At 41.9% G+C, this 24697-nt stretch overlaps 1 protein-coding gene across 16 annotated transcripts in view; it reads left to right on the top strand.

The window, feature by feature from the left end:
• ppfibp1b (PPFIA binding protein 1b) overlaps positions 1-23652 on the top strand; it is a 58032-nt gene extending 34380 nt beyond the window's left edge. For 2 of the 16 annotated variants that reach the window (XM_088922980.1, XM_088922992.1), the window contains 29 exons: positions 224-310; positions 630-743; positions 1038-1169; positions 3710-3811; positions 5049-5141; positions 5446-5538; positions 5939-6053; positions 6291-6323; positions 8233-8294; positions 8669-8753; positions 9556-9719; positions 11286-11404; positions 11514-11573; positions 11728-11788; positions 11906-11944; positions 12092-12121; positions 12950-13118; positions 14168-14200; positions 15443-15584; positions 15939-16067; positions 17033-17183; positions 17537-17648; positions 18078-18166; positions 18582-18704; positions 19237-19362; positions 19970-20158; positions 20349-20525; positions 20879-20944; positions 21870-23652. In XM_088922980.1, the coding sequence (XP_088779106.1) occupies positions 224-310; positions 630-743; positions 1038-1169; positions 3710-3811; positions 5049-5141; positions 5446-5538; positions 5939-6053; positions 6291-6323; positions 8233-8294; positions 8669-8753; positions 9556-9719; positions 11286-11404; positions 11514-11573; positions 11728-11788; positions 11906-11944; positions 12092-12121; positions 12950-13118; positions 14168-14200; positions 15443-15584; positions 15939-16067; positions 17033-17183; positions 17537-17648; positions 18078-18166; positions 18582-18704; positions 19237-19362; positions 19970-20158; positions 20349-20525; positions 20879-20944; positions 21870-21956 (2982 nt within the window). In that variant the 3' untranslated portion in view covers positions 21957-23652. The remainder of the gene's footprint in view (positions 1-223; positions 311-629; positions 744-1037; positions 1170-3709; positions 3812-5048; positions 5142-5445; positions 5539-5938; positions 6054-6290; positions 6324-8232; positions 8295-8668; positions 8754-9555; positions 9720-11285; positions 11405-11513; positions 11574-11727; positions 11789-11905; positions 11945-12091; positions 12122-12949; positions 13119-14167; positions 14201-15442; positions 15585-15938; positions 16068-17032; positions 17184-17536; positions 17649-18077; positions 18167-18581; positions 18705-19236; positions 19363-19969; positions 20159-20348; positions 20526-20878; positions 20945-21869) is intronic. The other 14 variants (XM_088922988.1, XM_088922982.1, XM_088922981.1 and 11 more) reach the window with 14 other exon arrangements.
• Positions 23653-24697: the final 1045 nt, after the last annotated feature.

Below are 24697 nucleotides of genomic sequence, written 5' to 3' on the forward strand. Positions count from 1 at the left end.
GTTTACATTTACATTGTTTATATTGTTGAAATTTCATGTAAATATCTTAAGACCTGGTAAACTCTACTGCATGAGTTGTTCAGCTCATAACAGTTATTCTAGATTTCTTCTGAATTTTTTCATGAGTGGATCAAGAAGAAAGACATGTCCTACAGACACCAGGAATTGTCATTTATTCCCTCAGGGTCTTTGCTAATAAGTATGTGAATCATTTATTTTTTAGACCAATGGGCACATCTCCGTGAGTGGTGATGTTTATCAGGAAAGGCTTTCACGTCTCGAGAGTGACAAGGAATCCCTCGTGTTGCAAGTAAGAAAACTCCTGAATCCACTTTTTGGATTGTAACACTTTGCAACCACATTAATAAATCTGAGTATTTTAAGTAGAAAACAACTACTGTTTTTTACAATTATATTGTTAGATTCCATAATTTCACACACCTGCTGTGGAATCACCAGTCTTTCCAATAGTAATGTCAGATCCTAAATGTTTTGTCAGATGAGTTGTGGGGGTTCATTTTCCTGTATGTGGCCCTCAAGGAGGGACGGTAGTGAAGGAGATCAAGGAGTGCGCTGGATTGCGTTGTGCGAGCTTTTCAGAAGGGAGGTTTAGTTTGTGGTTTCCGCAGGTAAGCGTGTTGACTGACCAGGTGGAAGCGCAGGGGGAGAAGATCCGGGATCTTGACTTGTGTCTGGAGGAACACCGAGAGAAGCTCAATGCTACTGAGGAAATGCTGCAGCAGGTAAGTGTTTCTTTCGGACACCTCACGGGTCTTTACAGCTAAGCAGCTCTTTAGAGAGCGGCTTAAAAGTGCAGAATTCAGGGGACTCTGGTGTAAAAAGACGCAGGCCGTTGATTTGAAATCCTGGTCTCATGTCCCCAAAGTTCACTATGGGATAGTGGTGGATTAAAACTCCATTCACCACCTTTACAAAAGAGGTTTTATAAAGGCTGTTAAATTCTAATGACATCAACAGCTAAGGCAGGGTGTGGAATTTTTTAGTGAACAGCGTAATAATGCTGCCATTTTCCACAGGAACTTCTAAGTAGGACGGCCCTGGAGACTCAGAAACTGGATCTGATGGCTGAGGTTTCCAACCTAAAGCTGAAGCTGACTGCTATGGAAAAAGACCGCTTGGATTTCGATGAGAGATTCAGGGACAGCGAGGTAGGATCATAGTGTGCGTCTTCTCTGACTTTTTTTTTCTAAATGTAGACTCTCCACTATAAAGGAAAAATGTTGCTGTAAGTGAATGAAGGGAGCAAAATTGAATTCTATAAATATGGTCAGCTGTGGATGTGTAGGTTAACGAAGACAGTTTTTATGCTTTGAATGGGTGCATTCTGGGTTCATGAAAAAGACAAGCTAGCACCCTTTTAAAAATCTTTGTCCTTCAAAATCTAACCATGAAAAATTGAAAATTGAAAAAAAATCAATTTGTATTTAGAAAAGTTTACTGTATTAATGCAAGACTATTACTTCGCAGCCATTAGGATGTGCCATTTTCCATTAATAAGCACACTGTAAAGTTTTATTTATGGTATTAATGGAGTACTCCCAGTTCTGGTACTGGAGGGCTGGTGTGTGTAGGTTTTCTAGGTCTCTTAAAGCAGCAATACCTAAGGAGCTGGCAGGAGATTTTCAGTGGTTCCACTGAAGCCAATAATGAGTTGATTTAGATAATTTGAAGCCCATCTGCACTGAAAACCTGTGGACAAACTTTATTCCCCTAACCTGGTACTGAGAAGCCAGTCAGCAAATGTAGTGTTTTAATAGAAAATATATATATATTGTAACGCTACGGGGTTCACGTGGGCGCCCTTGCCTGCTGCCGCATCAGGTCGGCCCCCCACCGTTGGGGACTCCAACCCGGGCCTCCGGCGTCACTCATCAGGGACCCAGTCTGTTGAGCTAAAGAGAGATCTCCCCTCAGCCCAGTGGCTGTGGTCCTGCTATTACAGGGAAGGGCGGTGACGTCACCGCTCTGGTAAGCCGGCTCTTACACACCACTGACGGCCGTATGCGTTACAATATATTTTTTACTAGAAGGTTCTAACTGTAATAAGTTAACATAGGGTTGATTTAAATATAAATGAATTAGAGACACTTGTTTAATGTTAGTTGTATCTTTTATTAGACAGTGCACTAAGCATTTGGATAATCTAAGCAAATGCTTAGCACTTATCAAACAAAATGTGTGTGTTCAGCCAGGTTCTTGTTTGTGTTTCACCACCGCTTCCTTTTATTATATAATATGTGAAGAGCTGGTTAATGTTCAGCAGGCTTTTACTCTGTGCAGTACCTTGCAAAAGCGTTCAGGCCTCTGCGATTTTCTCATTTTGTTGCTTTAAAACATGCAGTCATGACACTTAAAATGTGTGGAATATGTTATGTATCACTTACCACACTACAAACATGAGGTAAAAGGTTTTGTAGTGAGAAGGCACAAAATTGGATCTTTCTGGTCCAAATACAAATCACTACATCTGATGCAAACCCAACATTCTGCATCACTCTGTCAACACGTCCCTACAGTGGAGCGTGGAGCTGGCAGGACTGTTACAGTTCTGTGTCTTCTCAGCAGGGACAGGGAAGCTCAAGACTGATGGCAACATTGAGCAAAGCTGTGTTAAATCTTAGAGAAAAACTTACTTTAAACCTAAAACTATGATTAAAAATTCACCTTTCTGCAGGACAGTGATCCAAAGCACAAAACCAAAGCTACACTGGCCGAGTTTGAGGCTAAGAAAGTGATTCTTTTCATGGCCCAGTCCTGACTTGAAATCTATTGCGAAGATGTAGAAAGCAGTCCCAGACCAACTTTTGTAATTTCACAAAATGGGACACCATAGGATGTCTTTGTACTTTTTTGAGAGGGACTATGTGTTGATATAGCTAGAAAATTGCATAATTTTGTAACCAACATTATTAATGCCACTTTTGTAATGAGATTTTGACTTGGAAGTATTTGACTTCCATAGCTTATTCTGAAACTCAGTTTTCAAAATGCCCTGTGAAGCTCTTCCTCATCAGGCTGGAGACGTTCATTAACCATAAGGAAGTGGTGCAGAATTCCCCAGTTGTTGCTGGGAAGCAGACCCTCCAGATGCACAACCTGTTGCTTAAACACAAATAGAACTATTGTAACACGGCCAGTGACCTGAAGAAGGCTCCACAGCCGAAACGTTGTTTCCTTTCTTCTCTTTTCAGCAGGGAATAAACCTTTACTTGTTCTATTGTAACATGGCATTCTTTTATACATTGGTGAATTATTAAGGTTTTGTAAGGCATTAATGCATGGTCAGACCGCACAGAGAGGACAATTCCTTTCGGCTGTTAACTTTAGTGCTTTTTGAAATGCCTTAAAGTTATTTGGAGCTTGTGGAAAGTTTTTTTTTTCCTAATTAACATTTTATAGCCCGCTAGGCTTCATGTTCATTTATTGTTTTCAACCCAAGCAGGAATTGTCTGCAGAAGTCTAGCATGGTCTTCACGGGTGTTGATTGCAGGGAGAAGTAGTGAGTTTAAAGCTGACGGGAATGTGCTGGTGTCTCTCCATGTCCAGAAGGATGTATTGTTACGCGCTTCTTCCCCACCATTACCTTTTAATTCCTGTGTTCACGTTCCCTGTCATGGGAGCAAGCCGCCATCCCTTTCCTTCTCTTCATCTTGTTTTTCAATCTTCTGCTTGCTCATGCTCCACGTAGTCACTGCATAACTTAATCTCCGAGCTCCGAGACCAGATGGAGACGCTGGAGGTGGAACTAGCACTTTTCCAAGAAAAGAGGTTACAGTATGGGGATCAAGAGGTGAACAGTTGCTTTTCTTTTGCTTTAACATCTGGTCCCAATGTGGCTGCGCATGATCTCTACGAGATCAGTTCAGTTTCTGCAGATGCTCTGCATTTCTGCTGTTCAGCTTTTTGTGCTGATAGACTTGTCATTCATTTACAAAAGCGAGAGGGTGATTTAAAAAAAAAAAGGATTACTCAATTAATTGCTATTTGGGTCAGGATTAGTTTCCTCAACTTAAGAACTTGTAACCCGCTCGCATGCATTATAATTTCATTCTCTGGAATACAGATGCAAATAGAAATAGTTTTTCAATTGGCCTTAAGATTCAATTGACCTTTCAATTGTTCTAGACAATGAGACATTCCAGCAGTACTGTCTGTATATCATTGTTTTGTTAGTTTTTTTTAGAACACCATGCGCAGAACATTGACCTTTGCTTTCTTACTTCCTTGTGTTCTGTACCATTTTCTTTCCTGTACTTTTGTCTGGTTCCAAATCTCCAGCCCAAGATGCATTTCACTGGCCTGCCTTGCTCTAATGTGTGGCTCATGCATGCCTGCAGCAGCGTGTGTAGAAAGGGAGAGGGCTTCCACAAGACCTCTTCTAATTGTGATTTACACCTAGTTATGCAGATGTTTTCAAGTTTTCCACTGCTGCCAGTGATAGACCTACTGTGCATGTTTTCTCTTCTCTGACTTGAAGTGGGATTCTTCCTCTTTTTGTTATTTGGTAGAGGCTTGTTGGTGATTGTCTTGATTTGTTTCTTATAAAGGTTGCTTTTCTCTTATCTGGCCTGGCCAAAGATGTGTGTCGTGAAAAGTATTGTGTAGTGTGGAGCAATAAAACTTGGTACACATGCAAGTGTGACCAAGGCCATGATGGCGGATAGCAACGTGCTTCACACAGGTGTCTCGGACACACGCAGGCGATCGTGGTCACATTGAGCTGGTGTGGGGCATTGTGGTTCGAAGTGGACGTGTCTCTGGGAGTGCGTTTTGTTTATAGGGCCTCTAAGTTCAGTTGTTCCATAGTTGTTCACCATAGTGCAATTCTCTTGGTGCAGTTGTTTCAACAACTGCCCCTCTGCATGTAAAGATTGAGCTTCTGTGGGGAGGAAAAAAGATTTTGAAAAGTCGCAAAGTAGATGAGATTAAAAGCTGAAAAGGGCAAATGCAGGGCCTTTAATTGCAACTCACTCCGATAATTCTTGGGTGGTTCTTACGTGAGATTTAACAAAGTTGTTCCTTTGCAGGGGTTGATCCAGGAGATTAATGAGCTGAGGTTTAGAGTGACAGAGATGGAAAATGAGAGGCTTCAGTATGAAAAGAAGCTGAAATCAACCAAGGTGAGTGTTTAGAGCCTGAGGTTACCCACTAATTATAGTTTACTTTCTCACATTGTTAAATGATCTGTACAACTGAGAAGCATAGGTCTGTTTTTAAATCAAATTCCTTTAACACTTCTGAGACGTTTCCTGCAAGATGGCATTTTTCATGGTCTAGAGCATAAGAAGCTTGTTGTTGTTATTAAAATTTAAAGAGACTTGTACTCCTCCAAGATTTCCTTTCAACACTTTCTTTAAACTTTGACTCATCAGTTCCCCTTTTCTCTTCTTTCAGTTGCTTTCTTTTCTAATTCTCTGTCACTAGTCTCTAATGGCCAAACTCTCTAGCCTGAAAATCAAGGTTGGTCAGATGCAGTATGAAAAGCAGAGGATGGAGCACAAATTCCAGACACACAAGGTGTGATTTTTCTGGGTCCTTCTTGCCATGTCTTTGGGCTAACCCTGTAGGGGTGGTGGGTATTTAAAATCAACCTTTCAGTTCAAGGAACATCTTCTGTATTGGATCATGCATGAGAGGGGTTTCTGAGTGGAGAAATCATGCTCTTGTAATCAGTTTTTTTTTTTGTTCAAGCGATCCTAGTAAAGTACTTTGCAATGATATTGGACTGTCATCTCAGAAATCAGTGATGAGTAACAGTTCCCTGAAAGACTGATGGAAAATTTTGGTTCGGTTAAAACAATCGAAGAAAGTTTTGCAGATCTTAGTGCATGATAATTTTAAACCAGGAACCGAATGTTGGCTCCTTGGACACCTTTTCTGATCCAAAGCTCTTCCCCCTGTGGTGTGTATGTCACAGGACGAGCTGCTGATGCTGCAGGAGCAGCTGGAGCAGAAGGAGGTGGAACTGAAGAGGCTCAGGGAGGAGGATCTCGTCAAGACTCCGGGGGAAGGGCCAGACAAGGAGGAGAAAGGTGGGCGGGGCCTCTGGGGACAAAGCTGCAGACAGTCTTCCTGAATTTCTTGCCTAGAATCATTGATGTGACTGCACTTACTTGCTGATGTACTGTTTAAACCGTGGTGAAGACCAGCTGCACAAAATTTTAAAAATCAAGGACTGAAATTTTCAGAACCGCAAAACTGTTTTATGTCAAAGTAACTCTTCTGCTTTATTGCTTACTGTTGTGCATCTTGCTCATTATTCCACACAGATGAAAATTTTAAAAAGAAGCTCAAAGAGAAACGTAAGGTTTTAGCCTTTTTTTTCCAACGCTTCTCTGTCTTAGTGTGCTTTGCTCACAATCTGCATGTATAGACAAGGTGCATTAGAGGGTTGCTTATTTATATCTCCTGGGTAGGGATATTTTATTCAGAATGGAGGGCCTGCTTTTTGTGCTAAATATCTCGCAGTACTGGAGTTCAACTTCCTCCAGCTTATGGAGTCCCACCTCTTGTATCCTGTCCTCTGCAGAAACAGGACACCGATTATTTCAGAGATTTTCTTGTCTGCAGGGTGCATCCTGTTCCTAGAAGATGGCCAAAGGCTGCTGCATCCAGATCACAAAAAATATTTTTTTCCTGTAATTGTCCACGAAACTTGAAATTTCGTAAAATAGCCATTGCTGTGTGAGCAATCCTCTGTAGCAAAGCCGCGATGAGCAGGAGCCAACCTTCTGCCCCTCAGCAACTAAGCCTGGAACTGCCACAAAGAGCCCTGCCTGTTAGGTCTTTTACCAGACGTATATGACTCACTTTTCCTTTTTAATCATTTAATAACTCGTGTTTTTATTGCATTGCTTGGTATTCTGCTAACGTGTTGCATGCGTAGTTTATCCATGCATACATTATAACATCTAGCACCCCCACTGGCAGGGGGCTCCTGGTTTAGATGGCTGTGGGATTGTCCTAAGGGACAGGAGACTTAATTGGAGGATTGCCTCCAATTTGAGTTTGTTGGCTACATTGCCATTGAACAAAGGTTGTTGTGATAACCAGATGTTACAAAATGCTCAGCTTAAATCTCATTTTTGGATTAACTCGTTTCATGCTGAGCATCAAAAGAAATTTTGCACGCATACATGTATTTTTAGAAAAAATATATGCATGTTGGATAACTGAAATATTTTTGGGTTTTATTTTGCTCAATCACATCTGGCTGCAATAATCAAGTAACTGTTGCATGAACACTAAATCACCTTGACAGTGAGAGCTTATTTAACCTGAGGACTGTCAAGCCAAGTGAAAATTAAGGAAAATTTGACCTGTTAACCACTTGGGAGGGTTCACAGTCATGAACTGGTAGCATGGCAAAGCATTCCAGTGAAACAGTCCCTTAATGATGGGCAACACCCCAGGAGACACACCGTGGCATGATAAGATGGTGTGATGACCTGGCCATCACTCCCTTAGTTGCTCTTCCTGATGTGACAGCGTTTCAGCAGGAGAGAGAACCTCTTCATGCTGTTCATGTAGCAGCAGCTTTCCTGTCAGGTGCGAATGTGACAGTGATGCTGTGGAAGCCGTGGCTTGGCAAGCTGTGGGATGAGCCGAGAAGACCTGAGGCTTCTTGGGCTCGGAGGCTAGTGATCGTGCGTAGCCAGGCTAGGGAATGGGTCAGTCACACCAGACTGCAGCTGCAGCCTGGAGCCATGCGTGCATTGCAGATGTTTGACTTGTACTGCTTCCAGGGGAGGCCAGACAGACTGTAGACATCCTGTTGTTTACAAATGTTAATAAGCAGAAGAAATTTACCTTTTTTGATAATTTTGTGCATTTGTTAGTTCTATATGTGTTGGATTTCTTTTGATGCTCAGAACATTTGGTTTTTGTTGTCTGGGAAGCAGTAGCAGCCTTCATCAGTACATCAGAGGGACTCTTTCACTGTTGCCCTGAGCTCTGCAGACTGCCAGCTGTAAGGCTGTCTTTCCTCTTTGCTCCAGGGTGTTTTTGCTGTGGCTGCAGCACAGGATTCACACAGAAGCTTTGTCCCAGTCAGAAGTACCTCTTATTTTTCACTAATTTCAGCCTTCTTTTGCTCCAGTTCAACACTCTCGCCATTATCTGAGTCACAAACACCAGGATTGCAGTTCTGCTAGGGGCAGTTTGTAACAACATTCTCCATTCATGTTTAACTTTGTGAGTTTTATTTTTCAGACTTTGAGGTGCAAAAAATGAAAAGGGCAGTGGAGTCATTGATGGCAGCTAACGAGGAGAAGGTAACAGCATTTTATAGCTCCTGACCCACCTCCTGACAGAGCTTGCCTTTATTGCAGGCTTGGGTAAGCAGGAGGAAGATGGGTGCATCAGCAGCCTGTTTGGCTACCATGTTAAAACCATGTTTTGCCTCATTTCTTAAATTAATGATTTACTGAGAGGAAACGATGTATGCATTGTATCTTACCGTGTTTCATACACCATCTCAGAAAGCTGCAGATTCCCAAGCTGTTCAACTGCACTGAAACCTAAAGGACACATTGGTACTGTGAAGATACTGATGGTGGTACAGAACCACTGAAGTACGCTGCATACAAGAGAGAGATTTCTCTTTGTTAATAACTACATTTTTCTTTCTTTCCAACTTTGATTCCAGGATCGTAAAATTGAAGAACTCCGACAATCACTCAACCGTTATAAAAAGGTGCAAGACATGGTCATATCAGCCCAGGTTAAAAAAGGTAATGTGATTTATGGTAGCACTACCTGCAGTGCAGCAGAGTGAGGATCAGATTTTGGAGCAATCGGAATTCTGCTCCTTTAACAGGAAATGACCCAGCAATAACCAAGTCACTTTAAGTAGACCAGAATGTTTCCTCTGGGCGTGCAGAGCACAGCCTTTCCTATTCTCATCTGTGTATGACTGTGCCAGAAAAGAACGCAGTGCGACAAGCTTTCCAAATCATTCAGTCAAATTGGTGATAAGGCTGCAGTTGCAGTTAATTTGGATTTGTTTTTTAGCAATGAATTCAATAAAAATAGATTCTAGTGAATCCTTTTGACCTCAGGAGAAGCGGAAAGTATGTCGCTAGATTAAGTTGACCTGTATGTACAGTATGTCTGCATGCTGGCATTCACAGTGATGACCTAGCGTCTTCTACATGGGCTGAGATATCTGTGGCACATACGGAGGATTGCTGGACAGAAACTGTACATCCCAGGGTCATGGCCGGCCTTCTGTTGGGTTCAGGACCAGAGCAGAGAATCTTCTTCTGAGCTCTTTGTGGGGGGAGCGGAAGGACTATTTTGTATGTGCACGTTCTTAAAATATCTGATAATTTTAGGAAAGCGATTAAAAACAATTTATTTCTGCTGGTAATTCATTTTTAAGATGCTTTTCTAAAGCAGTTTTCAGGAAAGGACAGATTAGTGTTAAACATATCTGTTGTCCATTAAGAGTGATCACAAATGTGTATCTTTCATAACCAGGTGTTCTTGGTGTTTTCTAAAAACATGAACAAGGGTTTTGACCTTTTCTTTCAGACAAGCTGAAAGAGGGAGACAGTGAAGAGAGTCAGAGCGATAGCTCTGTTTCTGTGTCCACTGCCATTTCAGTCGCTGTTGAATCGGACAAATCGCCTTCTCCTGTTGCACATGAAGAGCCAGGAGCCAGGCAAGAGGTGGCAGTGCTGCCCGTGCCTGGAGAGGTACGTATCCTGTTATATATGCAGGACTCCTTTGTAATCCTTACTGTGCGGTGCAGCACCACAGGATCACGGCACTCGATTACATGATAGTCGCAATAAAAGTCTGTTGTGAGACCCAGGTTATACAGTATCTGTAATAGGTGTAACAGATTCATGTAAGTTAAAAAGTCATAACGTCTCCCTACAAATGCGAGAATTACTAGTTATTGTTATTGTTTCATTCAGGATTTTATTCTTGTTAAATAAAGATAATGACTTGGTATTTGTGGCAACATATGGCCACAAACTGTAATGAGAACAGAATGAGACCTCGCTTGTGTGATATAGAGACGTCAATGCAAAACGGCTTCATTTTTCTTTCTGCTTTAGTTAGGTGCCTTTTTTGTCTAAGTAATCTGTTCACCTTGAATTTATACAAAAATCTCTCAAAGAAGAATTCCAATGTGTGGTGGTAATAACATATCAGCAGCATTAACATTGCCACACTTCTCATCCATGAGCTGTTTCATGTTTCAAATTTTCTGGATTTCAAAACCAGAGTTAGATGAAAGGAAGAGTGCAAACTTGCTGTGCCCATACGCAGACTAGCACAGCATCGTGTGAGTATTGTAGCTGAGGTTAGATCGGGGAGTCTCCAGACTCCAGCTCTAAACCTGCACTCGCTCTACAATCACGGGTTCGAGCCTGGGTCTGTCCTAAGTGGCTGATTGATGGGTCGGGTGGGGTTTGTGTACCACGGTGCTCTACGCTCTCAGAGACACCTCGGGGGCATGCGGTACCTCTCCTCTTGCCCGAAAAGATAGTCAGTATCATTAAAGACAGAACCAGCAACTAGAACAAGAGCTGCACAGCTGTTAAAACTAGGCCGAAGGCTAGGGATTACGTCAGGGTGAAGCACTACACTTTTGACAAATTTTGAAGTGTTTACAATGAAATCCGTGGCAAATGAGAGAATCTGTAGGAGAGTGAGTTGGTTGAGTGGGAAAGGAGTGTGTTACAGTTAATTTACGTTCTTGCCTATTACTGAGCTGTAATAAACTTTACAGGACCGTTTTTCTGCCTTTATGTAAGTGATGTAAAAAGAAAAAGCACTTCACTAAGACCACATAGCAGTAATCTAATTTGTTTGCACATGCAATAACTTGAATTATAGTAGAAAAACAGCTTTAAATTTACACTATTCTTTTTCATTCAATAAACAATACTAACATTATTTCTGAAATAGTTATAACTACTGCTACATAAATACAGGTTTAATCATACATCAAGTTTAGTTGACTACAGTTGATTTTAGTGAAATTTTAGTCAATGTTTCACTTTTTAGTCTTGCCTAAGATTGACTAATTCGAAAACTGATTAAATTAACACTGTTTTAATTTGCCACAGAACCAACCCTGTTTTTCCCCTAAGATATTAAGTCCCACATTTTGTGAAATCATCATTCATGGAGACTTCAAGAACATAACCCTTAATAATACTGAGGTTTTACTGTACTTGAAAGTGGTGATTTTACTGTTAGTCTTATGAGGATGGTCTTCAGTAATCAGTTCTTTTCACTCATTTCAGCTCCCTGGTAAATTACATACGAGCGTCCTCCAAGTGTCCATCTCTGCATCAACATCAACTCCCAAGTCATCTTGTGTGCCTGAGCAGAACGCAGCCCTGGAGCAGAAGGAACAGGACAGGTTTGATATGGACATTCTGGACAGGAGTCTCTCTGAATGTGCTTCACAGTGGAATCATTTCCATTGTTTTAATCCCGATACCTTTTGCTCTTTTTTTAAACCTATACAGCAGAGTGGTGACTCCTGATGTGTCGCAAATACAGGAGACTTCAATATGCGACAGCCCTGTGTGAGTTTTTATCCTGCAATAAATTTCTTCCCATAAGGCCGTTGGCATAGACTGCGGACAGCTTTTGTTAAAAATAAAAAAAACTGTATAGAAGATCTGCATCTTTAGTAGTGTAATACTGTGGTGTGGACACGTTTGTTCATTTTAATTTCAGATCCCCAGACTTCACAAAATCAAGCAGTCTGGACAATCTAAAAAGCAGTGATGCTGATAAGGTAAATTACATTGCCTTTCATCTTCTAAGACATCAAAACCAGTTCTTTAAAGACACTTGTTAAGAAAACTTTTTTTCATCCCTGTGAAATGTTGCCTTTTCTTTGTTGTTTGTGTAGAAGAATGTCATTCCATCAGTCCATCAGACGCCACAAGAGGTAGGTAATCAGCAATTCACCTGCCGAGGAGAAACCCCGTTGGCTCAGATCTGCGTTCTTTTCTGTTACCTCTCTCTCATCTGCCTCTTCTTTTTCCTGCTGCCTTCCTCTGGGGCTCTTCCTGCCTGCCTGCCTGTCTGTCTGTAGATGGCGGAGAACTTTTTACTTCTCATCAAGGTTGGCGCCTGTGTGGTTTTGTCAGTGCCTGTGAAGGGAGCAGTGGTTGCCATTAACTGTGTGAAGAGGAAAAACTGTAGCTGGCGTGTGACTGCTTCTGCATGAAACCCTTTTAGAGCAGCAAAGGATAAAACTTGCATGATTTAAAGACCCCTCTGTCTTCCCCTGGATTGAAATATGGGGTTGCACGTGGGTTTGTAGAGTCCATGCGGGGGTATATTATGTGAGGTTACATGTGAAAGACCTTAATATAAAGCCTTTAATTTGTTAAAAAGTGAATCTTTGGGCTTCCCTCCAGTAGCAAGACTCCCTTTCTCTTTGGTGATGTTTATTGCAGAGTTCTAAATAGTGCATTAGTAGCTATAGATTAACTTTAATATTTCAAGTCATTCATTAAATCTGTCAGAGCCAAATGTAGAAACAGGATTTACTGAACAGGGTGCTAATTGAAATGTTCAGTTATCTGCTTCTAGTTATGTGGTAACACATCTAGGTGTTGTAATGGCAAAATTGAAAACTGCCTCTGGACTCATTCTTGGTGCAATCGGGACACCTAGTGGTTATTGTGAGACAGCAATCTTTTCAGAAAAAAGTCATCGCCAACTATCTTCTGCTGGTTTTAGCTTTTCGAGCCCAGTTACAAGACGTATTATTGCATACTGATTAATCACAGCAGCTGCCCCTTTGCCCCACATTAGCACTGACCATGGCCGGGCCGGGTTTGAGTCCAAGTGCATGACTCCAGCTCTCGTGCTGGTTGAGCTCTGTGCAGCCAGGCCCCGAGGCAGACATGTGGATTCAGTTGTGCTGCTCTGCCACTCTTTCAAGAATAAGGCCTTCGAGGAGATAAGCAAGTTCGGCAGCCTGCCGCCCAAGTCTCCCCGACAGGCCGGCTCAGTGGACGACAGCTTCGGGACGCGGAAGGCCAGAGCGTCGTTCGGCCGGGGCTTCTTCAAGATCAAGGGAAGCAAGAGGACGGCGAGCACTCCTAACCTAGGTGGGAACTCTGCGTGTTTTCAGGGTTCCTTTGATCTTGTGCCAGATGTTAAATGGGACTCGGATCTAGTTTGAGGAAGCTTTGCAGGAGCAGTGGCCACATTTAGCAAGAGTGCACTTACGGCACAAGCTTAGTTTCCTGATCAGTTAGTAATGTAGGGAGAACTCTGACCTGCAGGGAATTTTAAATTGTCAAATGTTTTGAAACAGGGGTCTTGCCAGTCCCGGAGTGATCCTGGAGGCCCGCACACCATTTTGTCCTCCTCTTTACACCTGACTTACTAGTAGGGGGAATGTGAACTGTTTGAAAGTCTTCAGCTATTAAACTCATTGGTCGCCTTTTCACTGTTGCACTTCGTAAGATAAAATCGTAAGCTTTGGAATATTTTCATGTATTTTTTATACTCGGATCATGCAACGGATTTAATTATGTCATTAAGGTCTGGAATGAAAAGCTATCAGGGCCTCCAGGAGCAGGATTGTGAATCTGAAACCTGTTTCTAATGACACAAATTCACGTAACACTTTAGTTTTGTGTACATTTCCATGTACATTTGCATTGCTTCGAGCCCTTTAGGAACTACAGGGCCAGAGCCAAATGAAAGGAGCATGTCTGAGTGAAATTCCAGTACTCAGTTAAATACCTGATATAAGAACAGGTGAAAATGGTTTCAGGTGGAAGGAATTTTGAATTTGAGGTAGTATTATAGGAAAAGTCTAAATATGTAAAGTATTATATGTAAGTTTTTAATGCTTCAGTTTTGGCAACGCAACATGAATCTAGTTGCTAAATCTTGGCTATGTCAACACTTATGGCCTCCTTTTGTGACTGTATATATGTGGGAAACCTGGATGTACCTGGTGTTCCTGCAAAGGAGACTCATCCATGTGGTGCTATCTACTGGAACCGCTGCTGGGTTTCTTGTGTGCTGTCACCTTGTGCTTCCTCACCGCGAGGTCCTGTGCTCTGTCGTGTAATTTTGTACGCTTCACTTTGTTCTGCATATTGTCCGCTGCTGCTCTGCGTGTACATGTTGTGGACATGTGAAGATCGCAGTCGAAGTGCAAGCGCACCTACATTAGGTACAGTATGGAGTGCATGGTGGTCTGCAGAAATGCGGTGTTCTGGGTAAACTGAACAACTGGATATCCTGTCAGGGTGTGCTGGACGTCTGTTTGCAGTGTCATTGCATCTCGCAACATGGGTGTGACTCGCTAGTAGAGACTGCTAGTCCCTTGCGGAGAACTTGTTGACTATAGAGTGCCTTGCATGAAATTTAATTTTTATAATTATCCTCCTTTTTTTTACTCACTAAACTGGCTTTCAGGTTGGTAATTCAGGTTTGATTTAAAATACCTTCAAGTTTTTTGCTTTGTGCAAAATGTGTTTGTGGGAGAAAGCTACAAAAAGAGCAATCTGACCTTTGCGTGTTGATGTGTCAGCCTGTTACCACAGGATGACAATTTCTGAAACCAGGTGTAAAACAAAAATCATTTATCAATTTTTAGTCCTGTCCAGGTTTTAAGAAGTTGAATTTCTAGCAAGTTAAATTGACATACTGTTAAAATACATTTAACAGGAGGGGAGGGGATATGAGTGTTCCTCAAACATTCAAAATATCTCAGAAATCCAGTTGTTCTTATCCATTACAGAATGTCATCTGCAATTTTCCCACCTAACTGTAGATATCAGACAAGCAGAAACTGCTTTGTGGGTAGTTGTGGTCTGAAGTAGAGTAGCTTTCATTCTTAGGTACGTTAGTCAATTGCTCATCATTGCTACCATATCTTACCCTGGTGATCTGAAACTCTAACAAAGTGTGGAAAACCTGTGCGATTAACCATCCTAATACTGCATTCAGAGCTGGGCTTTAAACACGGGGTTCCCATGTAAGGATGGTTGAAGAGGCTTAATTGGAAACAAAGCTGCCAAGCTCACTGCAGCAACAGTGAAGTCCAGTTACTGTAGTGCTTTTCATGGTATCTTTTTATACCTGGTCACTCAGGTACTGCAGACATCTGAATAAAAGTCTGATTAGTGTGCTTTTAACAGTAATTTTTCTGTTTTTAGGACTATAAAAGGTTTGACTTTGACTCAGGTCTTGGCCGCGTTCGCATTGTAGCAGTTGATCACTATCAGAGGGGCAGTGCATAACCCGCCCTTTCTGCACAGGTTCAGGAGTGACTCTGCACAGCTGCTGAGGTTTGCATTAGCCCCTTCAGCTGTCATAAAATCCAGCCCTGAATGCTGCCATATGGAAAGAGCTTGCCCCAGGAGAAGCCAGTGTTTGGGTGCTCTGCTGACGTAGCCTGTCTTGTCTGTAGCGGAGACAGAGAGGGAAGGCGCTGAGCACCTGGATCTGGCAGGAGTCCCTCGCAGGTCAGCAGAGACGGACAGCTCCCATACGTCGCCCTCTTCTCCCGAGTCCAGGAAGAAGGCCAGAGGTATCAAGAAGTTATTTGGAAAGTAAGTTTCTGGTCTCCTACGATGCTGGTCTAGTTCATACGTCTGTTTCTTTTCCAGTGGGCTTGATTGTGTTCTTGTGTGCTCTGCATCATTAGCATTCTGAATAACTGTAAACTCTTAATGATAATTTGTAACCCTGTTCTAACGCTTCCCAATAGTGGGCAGTAGCTGTTAGTATACGTTACACTGTCTGCCAGGGATGCACTTGTTAACAAATTCTGGATAAGCCAGGTCCAGAAACAGTCCAGTATAACCCACAGACGCTGGTTTGCCTTCTGTAGAGGATGCAAGACGTCACAGTGCAGTTCAGCGGATGTTTAAAAATTTTTATGACTTAAACCTTTTTTTTTTCAGGCTGAAGAGGAGCCAGTCAACCACATTTAACCCCGATGACATGTCGGAGCCGGAGTTTAAGAGAGGCGGGGTGAGGGCCACGGCGGGGCCCAGGCTGGGCTGGTCTCGGGACCTGCAGAATGCGAACAGGTGAGTGCGGAGCGTGATTGCATCCGGTCCGGCTCTGTCGCGCTGGAGGAACCGGCGCCATGTCCGCTTGTGCAAGTGAGTTCTTCCACTTCCACTGTCACCCACCACACACCCATTAACTTTGAGCCCTGCAGCTAGCTTAACCACAAAATTCTCAGCAGCTTACTGGTACATCAAGAACATTCAGTTGGATGGTTAGATGATTGCAGAGGCAGCCCCACAACTGCAGTGATCCACAGAGCAACAAAGGGCAATGACTATTGAGGATAGAAGTCATGCCATACAGTGTAGAAGTTGTCTTTCTAAAGGGAGTTGTCAAATGAGTGTGGTCACACTTTAGAATTAAGCTGAATGAATGAAGGTTTAATAGATACTGTAATAGTCAGCAACTTACAATGTTTTGGAGGGTCCACAAATGTATTTTTGAACCCAGAATTCAAAAGAAAAACGAAGACCTCAAAGGAAATAACTAGTCCATCTCAGTGTATTTAAATCATTTAAATGATCTCTGTTTCAAACAGACTGGCTTAAAATTAGCATCTTCGTGAAACAGTCACGTGCAAGTTATTTTAAAGTTGCAAGACCTAACAGCTGTCTGAATGGCTGTGCTGAGATTGAGTGAACTCTCAAAGGGAAGCATAGCTAAAGCAGTGGAGTGACTGCACAGCGACTGGATTCTGACCACAGCAGGTCTTTGTACTGCGGATCTCGTGCATGTCACTGATCTCGCACCCTTTTCAACGAGGGGGCCTTCTCACCGACTGCGTGCAACCCTGCTGGCCGGAACTGATCCTGTTTTGAAAGACGTCAAGATGTCACTGACCATAGAAAATGGGGCAACTGGAAGGAGACGTCGTGAAGCCTGCGCCGCATGGGCTGTGTAGGGAGAAGACTGGGGGAAACGGTTGGCATTCTTGCTGGGGAACAGCCAGTCCCTTAAGCTAGAGTCCTGTGTGTGTTTGCAGTGAGCTTGACACGCCCTTTGCCAAGTGGACGAAGGAGCAGGTGTGTAACTGGCTGCAGGAGCAGGGCCTGGGCTTGCACGTCGGCTCTGCCAAGCAGTGGATCCTGTCGGGGCAGACTCTGCTGCAGGCCTCTCAGCAGGACCTGGAGAGGGTGAGCCATGCGCGCGCGGAGATCTTCTTGTCTGCCATCTTTGGGCTCGGCTGGAATGTGGCTTGCAATGAAAAGCTGCAGAATACCCTAACCTAGTTGGCAGACCACTGGAGGCCATTTGGACCAACTAGATTATGTGATTTTTAGAAGCTAATTTGTATGAAGTTCTCAACCAGCTGTTTCTTGAAAAACCACATGGTATCAGCTTCAACACTGTGGATGGGTAGCTTGTTTCATAGCCTTACCTGATCAGGTGGTGTATGGTGGTAACTTTTAGTTTATTTTTTAAGACAAAGTGGGTAACTGGGTTGGATGTACCTCTGTAGCATCCCTAAGACGCTTTCTTTCTCTAGGAGCTGGGAATTAAGCACCCTCTCCACAGGAAGAAGCTGCAGCTGGCCTTGCAGGCTCTGGGCTCTGAGGAGGACGACAACAAAGGAAAGCTCGACTACAACTGGGTCACCAGTGAGTTACAGCATTAAAAAGCACACCACTTTGAAACCAGATTGAATTTTCTTTTTCATTTATCATAAAATTGTCTGCTGATTTTGTTTTTAGTTGTAAACGTTTGCAGTCAAGACTACAATTTCTGTAGAGAATTTTATGACGGTCTTGTATTCCACATTTTAGGAATGGTCCTCTTTCCCCTTTTATTCAGAAGAATAAAAGTAACCAGTTTGTAGTGGCTGAACAAGTTCGCTTCAGGAAGGGCAGCTTCTGAATTTACTCACATGCTTCTCTATTTTATGCAGTTTCACATTCGAGTGTGGAAAAAAAAGATCTTAAAGGAGCAATTGATCACTGTAATGGTTTACCCTCCATTTATAACGAAAAGAGGAAATTGTGATGTTTTTTGCCTGCCAGACCAGTGAGTGAGTTCAATCTCTTTCTTAGGATGGCTGGATGACATTGGGCTGCCACAGTACAAGACCCAGTTTGATGAAGGCAGGGTTGATGGAAGAATGCTTCATTATATGACTGTTGTAAGTTCATTCGCATGAGCGCTGTGCACAGTTTTTAATTTGAAAAGACTGCTTCTAATATCAAGCTAAGGCAAAAACTAACATCTGTAAAATCTAATTAAGTAGTACAATACTAACAGTGTTCACTGGTTTATGAACAGTCAGCTCTTTTTAAGTAATTAAATTCTCTTGTACAATAAAAAGGGCTACTTTTATCTGTGTATATGAAGTGCAAATAGTGTTGCCTTATGTAAAGCCCAGAGATGATTGGCCATTTTTGTTTAGCCATGACTGCATTCTGCTTCCTTTCACAAACATGGGTGTGAATAGCAATGGCTAATTGACTGTTTACTTCAGTAGATGATAAACACTGAGCTTGTTTTCACAGCTGTACTGTGGATTAATACTGTATATCCCTATGTCTCTCATTTAACAGGATGATCTGCTGTCACTGAAAGTTGGAAGTGTTCTTCATCATCTCAGTATCAAAAGAGCCATTCAGGTCCTCCGTATTAACAACTACGAACCCAACTGTCTGCGCAGAAGGCCTTCGGATGAGGTAGGATTCCCCAGAAATATGTTCACTAAAAATCATCATTCGATCCTTCTTAAGTCCCTGCTAACACAATATTGCCACACCTACAAGGTGCAGAAGAAAGGTCCTCTCTTTTATGGCCTTAGATCGTAATAAGAGGTAATAAGTGCAAAAGTAAATGGGGCTACACTTAGTACAGTATGAGAAACAAAATTCCATTTTAGATTGATTCAGTAATATTGCAATCATTGAATGAACTTTTTGACTTTCATTATGTGTTTTTAACTGCTCCTGTCAACTTCCTTGTTTTGATTTCTGCATACTAGGGTAAAATAAAATTTAGACCAAATATTTGACCCTTAAACTCAAATGGTATTATATGATGTATTACATTTTCTTGTTTTAGGAAATGAACTTTTCACGTATAGGTGAATATTGTTACCCAGATATTTTTACGTGGGAGTTTCAGTGACAGCTGGCTCTTGTAGGATGGTATGGGGAATTCTCACACAGGAATGCAGCTTTGACAGCGTATAACACTTGCCGTTTCCTTCAGAACAACGTGACTCCTGCCGAGGTTTCACAGTGGACGAATCACAGGGTGATGGAGTGGCTGCGCTCCGTGGACCTGGCCGAGTACGCACCCAACCTCAGAGGAAGTGGTGTGCACGGGGGCTTAATGGTGAGCTGTGCACTGGTTAATTATGTGAACATCGTTAAGGTTGCAGATGAGAGGAGGCCGTCCTCATCCGGCTGGATCAGTGGTTAGTCGCCAATTTAGCTCCCTCAGCCTTTTTGATGTTGGCTTCAACAGAGTGGCTAGATAGCTTGTTGAACCAGAGGGCACAAGTGGAAGCTCTGGAAGTGTGTATGAAACTGCTAACCGGAGGTACTTCTTTATCCAGAGGGCTAAGCCAGCATATCCACTTGAAGAAACAGCTGGATGAGACGTTGTTTAAGTTAACTACTACCAAGTGGACTAGATGGGCTGAAAAGCTTCCTCTTGCTTGTAACCTTTTTGTGTTCTTGTGATCAGACCTGTCAGTGATGGATGTCTTTTAAATACAAGATAAGTTTCATGCAATTTGTAGTCTGGCATTTATTTTCATATCCATTTTTCTACCAGCTAGAGAAATATCTCTAACTCTTGTAATTTTATTTCACTGGGAGCTAATCCACTACAGTATTATACTACAGTAGAATGTCTCAAAGCATTTTTCGCAATGTCCTTGAGAAGCACCTGCTCACCTTCCACAGCAAAGCACTGAGCCATTTCTCCGATATTCAAGGTGCTGGAGCCGCGGTTCAACGTGGAAACAATGGCGCTGCTGCTGAATATCCCCCCAAACAAGACTCTGCTGAGACGGCACTTGGCCACACACTTCAACTTGCTCATAGGCTCCGAGGCGCAGCAGCAGAAGCAGGAAGCGATGGAGTCGCCCGACTACGTCATTCTCACCGCCACTGCGAAAGTTAAGGTTTGTGGAATGTCGCACTTTTTTGACACTCTTTCCGTATTTGTAAAGCTCATAAGTTCTTGTGCTTTAAAATAAGAGGAGTTTGGTCCTTGATGCACGGGTGGAACTCCAGCTCCTGGGGGCAGGGCAGCCCAGTTGCCCCTCCCTGTGCACTACAGCCTGGGTTGTGTGTTTTGCATGTGCACCTCAGCCCAGGAAGCTGGCATTTGGGAGTTTCGGGAGCTTGCGGAGAAAGAGACCGGAGGAGTCGGAGGAGTACGTGTGCCCCATGGATGTGGCGATGCCCAGAGGAATCAGTTTCCAGAAAGGATACAAACGAGGCATGGACATGAGACTGTATGATGATGACCTTGACCGCCTGGAGCAGGTACTAGTGTTTCACAGGGCGTTTTTCCAACATGTTTTAAACTAGGGGGGGTTAACATTTCTGTTTGTTTGAGGATGGAGAATTTTCATAATTAAGTGACACGTGTGTATAGTATTACTCCAGGTCAAGCAATAGGATTAATATGCTGCATAATCTGTTTCAGAAATGGAAACAATCAATTCCCATTCTAATTAAAAAACATTCAATTTCAGTTTGAATTTTGATTCTGTCATATCGTGTTCACATGTGCAGAAAGAGATGACAGGCACCTGACTTGCAGGAGTATTTGGAAGTCTAAAATCGATTGCTGCCTTGTCAAAGGAAACTGTTTAAGAGATTGATTTTACTTTTAGATGGAGGACTCTGAAGGAACCGTAAGGCAAATTGGAGCATTTTCTGAGGGCATCAACAACTTGACTGTAAGAAGTGCTTTTAATTCTTTACTTAAACTGATTTGCCAAATGTGTATGTAATGCACTTTAATATGATAGCACCTCCCAAAAGATCTTTGTTCAAATGTTTTATATTTTGGCTTTATTTTAATGCTGTTGTTTTGCTTCACAACAAGGCAGAAGTCATGCACCTGTAACCCTGTCTTAATACTCCCATAGCAGGCAGCAACAACTAGATTACTTTGCATTGGCTTAGGAACTACAACTCCCATAAACCTATGGGGGGGGGGGGACTTCCTGTTGGAGTCGACGTCACAAGTCCCTAAGCTGTCTGTGGTGACGTCTAGCTGGTCCCTCCTGCCTGCTGGCAGCTTCACCATAGGGTGGTCTGTTGTCACCAGCAAACCCAGAAGGGATTTACAAGTTTATTTTTAAAGTAGAAAATAAAAGGAAAAGGCCATGGGAGGGGTTCCACAGTTATTCCCAAGACAGGGGTACCGCAGTTGGGGATATAACTACCCGCCTCCTCCATCTTATTCTCTTTTAAAAACCTTTACATGTTCTAGGACACATTTAAACATGACATAACATGACACTTAACTCACAACAAACAGCTTTACCCTAACTGCTTAACACAATGATCTAACAGAGTTCAGTATTCGACAGCCACCTATAAAAAAGCGTACACTTTCTCTTTAAAGCAAACACTTAAGCCTTAAACAACAAAACAATACCATCGCAAAATACAAAATTATATTTAAACCCCGTTACCCCAGGTGTACTGGTCTTACCTAAAAAACTAGAGCACACGTGACTCCTCCTTACGTGAGCAAAACATTAAATTTTCACTTTGTATTGTTACCCAATGTGTTATTTTCCCAGCTCATATAAATGGTTTAAGGAAGACTCCACACTGTATCTTTAACAGTTATCTGTTTTCTTCAATCTGTAGAGCATGCTGAAAGAAGATGAATTCTTCAAAGAACTTTCCACCTGCTCTCCAAGTGCCAGCATTACAGATGAAGACTCCAATGTGTGATAACGGTCATCTTCAGACGTGGCTGTGAATTTCACTGTGTGCCAATCATGCATATCAATGTGCTGTTACAGTATCCCCTTGACATCACTTACACACTCAGTGCCAGGCTTATGTATCTTTTAATGTATTACAGTTTAGAAATTGAATAACAAATATAGGCTATCACTGCCTTATGTTAAATCTTAAAACCCTCATGCAAGACGTTGCCAAATGTGTTGATAGATACTTCACAAGTGCATCATACAGTAAATAGCAAGGAGTGTGAATAGAAATGTTCACAATTCGTAACTCCTTTTCAATACAGCTGGCACTTTGATTTCATATAACTGCATCACCTATGCATTTAAAGTTTGAAAGGACTTGTATGCTCATTGTAAGATTGTGATATTTGATGATTATACTGCATTTTTAGAATGATCCACATTTACTTGCCAGCTGGTTACTGGAGAAGATGGACTTTTATACTGTTGGATTTTTTATAGCTGTCATGTGAAGAGCAACATTACCTTTTCTTGTCTGTTTTTAAAAACTAAAGTTATACTTGTTATCTCTCAGCATGGCACATGGTTAATATTTTAAATGACAAATCATGCATACAAAAATTATTTTAACTGATTAATGTTGTGTTTCTGGTTGTATCCGGTTCCTGTTGCACGAACTCCACACCTGTTTTCAGTTCTTGCCCTGCAATTGTAATATGAAGCCATGTATGTATTCTGTCAGATCTACAGTATGACGAAATGATCAGATTGTGCAACTCCAGCATTGAACTGTTTAAGTGAAATATCTCCAAGTCCTATCTAAATATTTTATCTCTTGGGACCCTTGAATGAAAGAGAAGCCAAGCCCAGACGGTCTGACCTGTGCCAAATTGGAACACTGCTGATGCCAAGTCAGTTGCTAAAGCCCTTAAGCACAGCGCTGCCTGGTTTGGAGATGCCACTCGCTGTTTGCACTCAGCAGTTTGTCTGCAATGTCTTTAAAAAAAAAACTATGTAGATGAACAATCTCATTTTGTGTGTACTCAGAAAAAGGGGTGCAGAATTTCAGGACTGATTTTTAGCTTTTGTCGTCCAATGATGTGAAATCTGACCTATGCACACCTCTGTTTATTTAGCTTTGCCTTTTTAGCAAAATACTGTTAGATCCACAGTAACAATTGGACATATATATTTTCCCTGGATATTTTAGTACTATTTGCATGTTATTTATACTTTTCTTTTAGACGTGGCTTTTGTATAGAGATCTGCTGGGAAAGACTGAACCTGTGTCATACTAAGATGTTGCATCTAGATCATTTTTATTTTCCTTCAGGGATGGGAAGGAGGCAAGAGACACTGATGTTCCTTAAATGTGAGGAGGTCCTTACACTGATCCTGCCCTTGAGCTTTAAGTTGTTACATTAACGCAGACCTGCTCGACTCCAGACACTTGTATTCAATGGCAGAGCAATGGGCTCAGTGTGTTCTTATACTGTCAAGCCTGTGTAATGGATTCTGCAGTGCATCTGTAAAATCATGCCTGTATTCAGGTTTTGTCTTTCAGTTTGTTTGTAAAAAACAAAAGCAATAAGTATATTACAAAGCTTAAGATATTAACCACCCCCTGCTAACCATGACATTGGTAAAATCTTTGTGTATTGTTAATACGTTATTCATTTTTAATAAATCAATAAAATCTTTTGGTTTGAAACATGCAGCTGTAGTACACCTGTACATGATTACATTCTCATTGGAAGAGGAGATGGATACTTTTATCCTTCCGTTCTTTCTTCGTGAATTTAAGATTTGTATATATCGCCTTTCATTGCGCGTCTTTTCAAGGCATTTACATGAGAGACAAGTATCCACAAATAGGGTAATTTATAAGCTAGTTCTAACTTTTAAAGTGCTGTTTTGCAAGAGCTGATAGGAGCTGTAAAGTATCCTATAGCCATGAAGACTCAGTGCTTTTCAACCTGCTGCTTCAAGGCTGGGATGATCCTTAGCTGAAAGGATCTGAAAGAAGGTCCAAGTACAAGGAGCATCAACAGCAGGCAGGTGTGAAATGAGTTAAAGGGGAAATGCAGTGCTATTTTCATATTCTGGGAGTTAGAATCAGCACTGAGTACATTTCAAACCACAATCAAAGGGAGATGCACACAGTAACTTGTAAAACCTCCAATTTACTATACATCACAAAATAGACCATTTCCAGGTATGTGCAGATCTATGTTCTGTGAATACATCTCTAAATTCAATAGACTTATTGCTCTCACTAAGTATGTGTCGGCCTGAAACCCACGTACTTGTTAACTCGGCATGCAGATCATGTTGGAACATTTCTGCGGTGAAATGCCTGCTGCACACTGGTCATTACAATGACTACTGGGCAGGAAGGGCTGCTTCATTTCACAGTTTGTGGGAACTACCACTCTTGCCTGTAGAGAGACCAGGTGTTTGCAACATGGCAACTTATTTCTTTTACAAAGTTCATGTTTTTTGTTTTTAATTTTGAAATTTGTAAATTTTTGCTATACCATCAATCAATTTATTTTGTTAGCGAGATTGAAAAACCTTTAAGTCGGGAGTCAGTGTTCAAAGCCTTAAAGATGAGCAGAAACATTTTGAAGTTCTGGGATCAGCAGAAAACCAGTGCAAGGAAGCTAAAACAAATCTAAAATGCAGAAGCATGTTTTTGATTAAAATCTGAACAGCTAAGGTCTGAACACACTGCAATTTAATGTTTGCATGCAGCAAACA

Source organism: Atractosteus spatula, chromosome 8, assembly GCF_055471065.1.
Source record: "Atractosteus spatula isolate fAtrSpa1 chromosome 8, fAtrSpa1.hap1, whole genome shotgun sequence".
In the NCBI taxonomy this organism is placed as follows: domain Eukaryota; kingdom Metazoa; phylum Chordata; class Actinopteri; order Semionotiformes; family Lepisosteidae; genus Atractosteus; species Atractosteus spatula.